This window comes from Echinops telfairi, unplaced genomic scaffold (assembly GCF_000313985.2).
Source record: "Echinops telfairi isolate 266 unplaced genomic scaffold, ASM31398v2 ScPeMD7_7417;HRSCAF=8455, whole genome shotgun sequence".
Classification (NCBI taxonomy): Eukaryota; Metazoa; Chordata; class Mammalia; order Afrosoricida; family Tenrecidae; genus Echinops; species Echinops telfairi.
In genome coordinates, this window is record NW_022111317.1 from 7364026 (window position 1) to 7373183 (window position 9158).

Consider the following 9158-nt stretch of genomic DNA (forward strand, 5'->3'; position numbering starts at 1 on the left):
AGAAAAACAGACACCATAGTGGCCATGTCGGTTGAAAAATACCTGCAGAGCCACGGAAACCCTAATCTGTACCAAACTACACTTTGTGCTCACACCGACGCCCACGGCACCTGCCCCTGATTATGAACCCATACGTAAGGGAATGCAATCAGGAATGGACTGGCAGGTGGATTATATAGGGCCCTCGCTCTCTCCTGCCTCCACAAAGATTAAAGTATGCTCTTATGAGTATGAATGTAGTTACTAGCTTAACCCAAATAGTCCCACGTAAATGAGCAAATCAGACTGTTACAACAAAGGGATTACACAAAATTGAGTGTTATGGATGGGTTATGCTGCAGGATTGATAGTAACTAAGGTTCCCACTTCACAGGTCCCTTTGTGGACAAATAGGCAGCTGAGAAGGAGGGACAGTGACACTACCATGACTGTGGGCTTGGTGGAAAGAAGGAATGATGCTCTAAGACAATGGATATGCACCTTTCAGGCAAGGCTATCTTGGGAGGGTGGAATAAGGTGCCGTTTGAGGCTTTGATTTCGATAAATTTCACTACTAGTGTTTTAGGGCAGGGGGAAGATGGGACTTCTTATTCCTGTAGAGAGTTCGTTTCAGAAACTCACAGGGGGCAGCTCTATCCTTTGAAATAGTGTTGCTATGCGTTGGCATCTGCTTGATGGCAGTGAGTTTGGTTTCTGGTCTTGCGGAGACCTGTTTGATTCGACAACTACCATCCAAGTGACATCACAGCCCCTGGAAGTGTATCTGGCCAGGCTGTTTCCAGGAAAACTGCAGCAACATCTTCTGAACCTGGTGCCAGGAAGTGAAGCCGTCTTGTGGCGCTTGACGTGGGTCACCCCACCAGCGTGGAATGGATACTTGGTCTCTCTGGAAGTGGCTGAACTAACTGGCCGAACATGGGAACCCACCACCTGCATCATGGTGGGTCTTGGCAGTCTTGTTTAACCTGGACTGCATGGATGATGGCTATCACACGGGGGCTGGGGGTGGATACCCTTTCCTAGCATATAGAAGGATGGGTGATGTTCTTCACAATGTTTCAAATGACCTTCCTGGGGTAGCACATGTGGCGTGCATGGCCCAGGAGAATGCCCCAGGCAGCTGCTGTCTTCACCACTGGAAGGAGGGTCAGGAACTGGATTGTAATGGAAGGAGGAGAGTTACGCCTGTTGGTACCAACTAAACATCTGTCTTTCCAATTATGGGCATGGCCTGCTCTACTTTCTTCCCTTCAGAGCTGCCAAGGTCTTCCTCTTGTGGGTTCACAGTGCACCCCAAAAGCAGCGTCAGGGTCTGTGGACAGCTCTTCTGCCCAAGTGCTGAAGGCATACATTGGAACCTCTAGCTGGAACCAAATGACTAGCTGTGAGAAACACATGGGGGCATATTCAAATCTCTGTGACGAAATGGGGGACAAGAGGAAAGGGGGACATAAGCTTACCCTTTCCAGGATGCTGACTGTTGTAGAAACCTGGGTCTTGGTCACCACCTACTGATTGTGGCCGTGAGAAGATGTTTATCACCCCTGGGATGTCTTAGACTGGTTGGACCCTGACCAGGGTGTGCTGGGGAAATCCTTTTCTGTCTGCTTTGAGTTGAGCAAAACTCTGAGAGGTCCCTTGTCTCTCTGAAAGTGGGCCAGACTCCTGTATTCCCCTGCCAACAGGTGAAAGTGCCAGGTACAACTGATTGGTTATAATCCAAATACCTACACATGACTGTGAGAGCGGACCTTGCTCCTAAAGGCACCCCGTGGATGTATCACTGCTGCTTATGGCTTTGGTGATACCTTGTGGTTGTCCTGTGCTGCAGGGACCATTAAGGAATCTATACCAGAACCCTGGAATTACCCCCTTGGTAAAAGCCAGGTGACCCAAGCACAGTGTTTGTTCTCCACTGGTGTGATTACCTTTCTGACGGTTTTTGTTCTTCCGCTTGTTGCTTTTGATGATGCCATCGAGTCAGTTCTGACCCATAGTGACCTTAGACAGAACAAAGCAAAACACTCCCGGTCCCGTGCCATTCCACAGTTGTTCTGACTCGCGAGCCCATTGTCGCAGCCACTACGAGGTCTGGAGTCCTGGTGGGGAGCTACCTCTCCTCATCAGGGACATCAAAGTCTCTGCCTCCCACGGGAGGGCGCTGAGTCTGAAGTCAGCCCTGCTGCCGCTTAGGGATTACTTTGTAAGTAAGCTTCTTACCAAATCCTTTTACTGTCATCCAGAAGGTGCCCGGCCTTGTTCTTTGGTCTCTTGCCCCCACCCCCCACCCCTTTTTGGGATGCAAATGTGGAGTAACTGATCCATGTCTAGACAGGACCATGACCATGGAGGCAGAGATGACCACTGGTCAACACAAACCAAGGAAGGTTGGAAGCCACCTGAAATGAGGTGCCTTTTCTGTCTCCTCATTTGGGAATGATTTAGTTTAAATGCATTCAATTCTTTCTATAAAAAACTGAATTATAATGAACATATCATGCAATTCAATAGCTCAATCATATCAAGAAAGGTTGTACAATAATTGCCACAATCCATTTGGAACCTTTTCTTCCTTCTTGGGCTTATTGATGATGCTGACTCCCCATTTCCTCTGTTCCCCCTTTCTATGCCCCCAGGCAATCATCAATCCTGCTACTGTCTTTATAATTCCACCCATTCCAGTTTTCTCATATAGAAAAATAATACAAAACAAGCACAAATAACAAACAAGGACCCACCACGATGACCATATACCTCAGGTAAAGACCTCAGAAAACAGAATGTTAAAATTTCAGAATAAATGCACATTGGGGCCAGAGGGAGATCTAATTATATGGTGTCGCGTTCCAGGCTAAGCACAGCTGCTAAAACCCACTTTCCAGTGTTTTCATCTGGTATGTGTATTGGGGACTCACCTGGGACTCAATCCATGTAAGGACCGTGAAAATGTATTTTGGGCGACCGCTACCATCTATATCTTTATACAACATTTCTACCTAAATTCTAAATGGCTTTGAACTTAGGTACTAGTTCCATTTCCTCCTCCAGGTTTGGATCTTATTTGCAATCTTTGGCTCACATGGGCTGGCGTGATTCTTCCTTGTGAACTTAGCTGACTCCTCCCTTGGAGGGTTGCTTGTTTTGTTAAAAGACCCCTTGTTTTGTTAGACCCCAGAAGCTATTTTTCATCATAGTCAGGCACCCAATAGCAGAGGATTTTGTTTATTTATTAACTCCCCTGAACAGCTACATCGACCGGCTCCAGCTACCAGGAGCTGTGCCGCATCTAGTTCTACACTGAGGGTCCTGGCTAGCTGAGGTGCACGGTTTCCTCTTTCTTTTTAACTTTTTATTAATTCAATTTGTTTCTTTATTAATCCTTTTAACTTTTCATTATAAATTAGGTGAAGGTTTGTCGAGCAAACCAGCTCTTCAACAATGCAGACTCATTTTGTTTCATGCCATTGATTGTATTCCCACAAAGTAACACTGTTAGATCTCTCTGGAGCTAGATTTATACCTCGGTCCTTGGCTCTGCGCGAGAAAGAATTCACGCCGAAGCCTGGTTCGTGATCCTGGTTCGTGATCGAAGTGAGTTTTGTGAGAATTAGAAGAAGTTTCAGGTTTACATGGCACCCAAGGGGCTCCTCCCGGACATGCGGCCTGGTTGGAAGCTGCTCGGCTTCATGCAAAGCGTCCCAAAGTTCCCTGCGCCTAAGTTCTCCTCTCTCTTCCCGCCAAAGTTCTCTCTCTCCAAAGTTCTCTCCGTTTTAAGGATTCCACAGGGAGGCGTGGTGGACGACCCCTGATCAACCCCATTGGCTGAATTGAATTTACCTGACATGGTGAGCCAATTCAGGTTTACGCCCACCCCTGCCTACCGGCGGGAACCCTGAGCATGTGCAGTGTGCCACTCCTTTGTTCCCCTAGCTTGGCCCTCTGGACACGTGTTAACGGACATCCCCCAGTCCTATGCTGGCCTACCTAACAACACCACTTATCCCACGTTCGCTCTGGGTTGCCTGTTTTCATTCCCCATTTCATTCATGCCTAACCCTTCTGACCTTTGTGCATAAAGGCTGCCCTCTTGGTCTCAAATGTTTGATTATTTGAAGGAGTGCATACGACCCCAGGGTTACTGTTCCCCTTGAAGATCTGTCCACTGCTTGGCTGACATGTGAGCCATAGGGTGAGTCAAATTCCAGGCCGGGAGACTGATGAGGGCCCCTGTTCTTGTAGATCCATCTGACTTTTCCTGCCCCGTGTGGATCCCCCACAAGGAGATGACTGAAGTTACCTCAATTTCCTTTGATTCCCATAATTAGTTCAACTCACTCTGGTTCTTATCAGCAAAAGAGTGCCATGAACACAGCCCTCAAAGAGCAAGTGAGACAAAATCACAGAAACAGAATTCGCCTCAGGCCATTCTGACTACCATTCCCTGATAAAAATCTCCCTCTATTGTGCTTTATTTTATTTCGTGAAAATTAGTCTCACTCTAACACAGAATGAAAGCCATAGGCCGCACCTATAAAGCCAATCCCTTTAGCAAAAGGAGATCCTAATCACTTAGAAAGGCACTGCTGCATCTCTTCGGATTATTGCTTTTGCCTCTTGTTTCTGATGAACATGGTTCCAATGAGGCCCAAGGCTGCGAAGCCCACGCTTGCAACGCCAAGTTTAACGGCTGCCTCTCTGACCTGCAAGAAAAAGAGAGGGGCTCAGACTATCTGTCAGGAAATGAGCACAGGCTGTCCATATCGCCGAAACCTATTACTCCAGGCTAGGGACTTGATTCCAACTCACAATGGCTCTACAGGACAGAGTACGACTGCCCCATATGGTTTTCCAAGTCTGTACTCTTGACCGAAGCGGGCTGCCACATCTTTTCTCTGCACAACAGTTATGGGTTCAAACCTCTGGCCTTTTGGGTTGGTAGCTGAGCCCTTAATCACTGTACCACCAGGGATCCTTGCACACTCAACAGAGACATTAGGTTTAGGTCATCTCCCATGTCCCTTAGCTTGCTTGCCAAGGTACACTGGCTAGTCTGCAAATGTTGTCAGAGTGGCACGAGGAGAAGGCTAGATGGGGGAAAAATCAGCAGGTGGAGCCAGCTGGCATGGAATTCTTATGAACTGAAGTGGATGGTACTTTACTGACCTGGAGGTATTTGAAACCCATGAATCCCCCACAGAATGGCTATATAACGGCAAAGGGGGCAGTCCAGGATGGCCAATTGAGAACTCTTGAAGTCAGTGTGAAGTAGAGGGGAATTGGAGAGATGAAGACGCAATGAATTGTGACCTCCAGGAGAGTAAGGACCTCCTCGGTCTTGGCTGTCACCGTGGTTAGTCCTTCCAGGCACAGAGGTGCACTTGACCTCTTCTCAGGAAAGTGACTCGGCAATGGACAGTGGTGAAGCACTTACAATTATTAGGAGCCCCGGTGGGGTAGTGGTTAGGCGTTGGGCTGCTAACTGTTTGAAATCATCACAGAAGAAAGACCAGGATTTCCACTCCCATAAAGTTAGTCTCAGAAACTCCCTGGTAGAGTTCTGTCCTAGAGAGTCACCATGAGTTGTAATCGACTCAACGGCAGTGAGTTTAAAAGGAATTTTTGTCTTTGTATTTTGGCATAGGACAGTGGCTTAATTCACACTCTTAAAAAATAAAACAAAATGTTTATGTTGCATTACAGAGCATATCATACATTTTACATTCACTCTAGAACCAGGCAGTGTTTTTTTGTTCTGTTGTAAGTCAGGTCATAATGAACAGGGGCCAATGTGACATACCTAACAACAGTGAGTAAGAAGACACCTCTGCAAAGGTGTATCAGGTGGATTTTAGGTAGCTCTAAAGTAGAAGTTTGAAAAAGCATACCCCTGGACATCTGAAATGCAAATCACATTTTAAATGACATCTACTTCCCTTTCTTACTAGGAAGTTAGATGATTCACGAGTATTCGAGTGGAGAGAGAACTACGCTATTGTTTTCAAGAAGCTAGCCAAAATTAAAAGGAGGAGTGACAAGACTCTTTAAAATGAACTAACTGTCCTCAGGAGTTAAACAACAAAGAGAATGGCTGCTTTGAAAGTTCTTACAAAGAACACTTCCACTGGACACATGCTAAGTTCTACTAACTTCACCACCTTGAATGAGATGGGACATATGGAGAAGTCCTATTTCAATCAGGCTCACAGTGTGTGTTATGATCATAATGTAGGCCATGGTTTTCAACCACGTAGGGTTTTTCCCTTTGGGGTAAATTTGTCAATGCCTAGAGACATCTTCTCAAGTCTAGAGACATCTAGACTGTACACATGGACCTCGCCATTTAAAATACAGAGAAATCAAATATGCAGGACGAGGCCACGAGGAAATAATATTAGCAGCCAAAATGAGTCCAAGGGCTGACTGTGGAACAGACCATCAGTTGCTCGTATGTACGGTCTGGCACAAGTTGAAGAAGATTCAAACAAGTCCATGAGAGCCAAAATATGACCTTGAGTCTATCCCATCTGAATTTTGAGACCATCTCAAGAACTGATTGAGCAGATAGAGCACTAATGACAATCGGATGCCATGGGCTGTGGGATGCCATCAAGAGCACCCCATGAAGAAAGCAAATGGTCATTAAAAAGACCAGGGAGAAAGAAGAGAGCAAAGGGGAGGTCAGAAGAGACTCTGAAATGTGGAGTCGCTCAAGCAAAGGGAAGAAAGGATGAAGTAAAAGAGCTGAACAGAAAATTTCAAAAGGACAGCTCAAGAAGACAAAGGAAAGTATTCTAATGAAATGTGTGAAGACCTGGCGGTACCAAGCCCAAAAGGAAGAACACGCTCAGTATAAATAAAGCTGAAGGAACTGAAGAAAAAATTCAAGCCTTCAGTTGCTATATCGAAAGATTCTATGGGCAAATTACAGATTGTGCGGTGCAGGAAAGAAGATGAAAGAACTACACAGAGTCAGTGTATCAAAAAGAACTCTTCAACCATTTCAAGAGATAGTATATGACCAAGTATCAATAGTACTGAAGAATACGTCCAAGCTGCACTGAAGGCATTAGCCAAAAACAAGACTCCAAGAACCGATGGAATACCAACTGAAATGTTTCAATAAGCCGATGAAGTACTGGAAGCACTCACCCACCTATGCCAAGCAATTTGGAAGATGACTCCCTGGATAACTGATTGGAAGAGATCCATATTTGTGCCTATTTCAAAGACAAGTGAGCCAAGAGAATGAGGAAGAAGTAACAAGGTTACCTGTCTCTGTTGGTATCATGGCCCTTGTTGCCCCACTCAGGGATGCAGATGGTCCCCACAAGGAAAGGGAGAAGAGAAAAGAGCTCAGGATGAAGAGAGAAACCCAGGAGAGGTCGCCATTCATGGAGATATGAGATCAGGGACATTCCACCCCTACTATTCGGGCCTTGTCCATTCCACTCTCTCTACCTTGGCCCAGCCCATAACAGAGGCCCAGGCACTGAGAGCTGGGGGAAGGTCTGGTTCCTGTAGATGGGGACACAGGCTGAGGACCCACCTGGTCACTGCGGGGGATTCCGTAGCGCAGCTCATTCACAAAGTGCTCGCAGTTCTCGCTGGTCAGCTTGTAGAGCACCTCCTGGCCCACCAGTTCCTCGGCCCGCTGGATGATCTTGCTGGGAGGTAGTGGTGGGTACTTGTCATCGTGCTTGTTATTGACCCGGTACCTGTCCCTCCCGGCCACAACGCGCAGTAGTTCCTTCTTCACGATGGCCTTATCCGCCAGGGCAGACATGATACTGGCGGCACCAGCTCCTGCGATCTCACCTGTGGACCCACAAAGAGGAAACAGAGCGATTGGTCCCTGGCTGCAGGACTGAGCTGACCCAGCACCATCCACAAGGAGGTGAGTAAGATGTAGAAAGGCCAAGGGAAAGGGATAAGGCCCATGGCTGGGCGATTTCGGAAAAGGTGTTTGTAATCTCTGGGCCCTGGTTTCCTAATCTGAAATGCGCAGTGTGGAGCCCCACGGCGGGTGTTGTGATTATGTTCATAACCCAGAGAAGCTGACCTTCGACTGCCTGTGATGCTTGAGTAGCCCTCTGGATCTATGCCAAGTGTGTATATTCAAAATTCCGAGGGAACAGATCGGACCCTCTCCTGATTCTGTCAAGGCTACAGCTCATTGACAGGCACACCATGATTCCTGCAGAGAGGGCGGATGGGAACACACAAAGGATTCGCCACCCTTCTGGAAGCAAAGGGATCCAACCTCACAGCTGCTGGCTGCGAAAGGACATGTGTGAGCCCAGGAGGAACGAGGGCCCAGCCCCACCTGGGAGAGCAACAGAGCTCCAGAAGTGAAATCACCTTGATCTAAGGGAATCGGGCTTCTAAGGAAGACAGGACGGCTGTGAGGGGGAGCTGATGCCTGCACAGAGTCAAGGCACCCTCTTGACCCGGCCAACCTGGTACAGTGAGAGAAGGAAAGCATGCTTTGGACTGGGAAGTTGGCTGTGAATTCAAGAGGGGCACCCCTGGAGCCCTGGCTTAGATATCAGGAGAGGACGCTCATTCTTATCCAATGAACAGCAGTGAGTGTACCTGTTGACTCGGGCAGAACCAAGCTTCAGCTGCGGCACCATGTGGCAGCAGCAAGCAGTGGCAGGAGGGACGGAGCAGACGCTAGGACCTGCTGCGCTTGGCCTTCCAAAGAGGGTGGGCCCCCTTTGCCCTGGGTAGAATTCTAAGACTTTGGAAAATCTAGCAGAGTCAGACTTGTTACAAAGAGGCCAGGCAGTACATGAGAAATTAATTGAGAAAAATAAAAGAGATGATGTGGCGGGGTTTGAGCTCGGGGCTTGTGGACGGAATCAGTGTGGGTACCCAGAGAATGGGACCATGTGAGATCTGCAAAGGAGGCCCCATGAGGTTCAAACTCCATGTAGGCCCAGGTGGCAGAGCATGGACAAGGAGGGACCCACACCTGAGAAGGAGGGTCTTCTTAAATCGTGTACCTTGGTGCCATGCTAGTGAGTGGCACAGGGGTACACACGCAAAAGGTCAGAAACTCCTGGTTCTGATTCTGCCCAAGGGCTCTTGACCTGTGAGTTAGTTAATTGTGCCAGCCTGGCCGATAATAACATGTGGGGCTAATTGAAAGGAGGAGG

At 47.7% G+C, this 9158-nt stretch overlaps 1 protein-coding gene across 1 annotated transcript in view; it reads right to left on the reverse strand.

The window, feature by feature from the left end:
• Nucleotides 1–4459: 4459 nt before the first annotated feature.
• Nucleotides 4460–9158, reverse strand: part of LOC101645350 (phospholipase A and acyltransferase 3-like) — a 14199-nt gene continuing 9500 nt past the window's right edge. The window contains exons 2-3 of the mRNA XM_045297188.1: nucleotides 7547–7987; nucleotides 4460–4700 (exon numbers count right to left, since the gene is read on the reverse strand). Of these exons, the coding sequence (XP_045153123.1) occupies nucleotides 4599–4700; nucleotides 7547–7987 (543 nt within the window). The 3' untranslated portion in view covers nucleotides 4460–4598. The remainder of the gene's footprint in view (nucleotides 4701–7546; nucleotides 7988–9158) is intronic.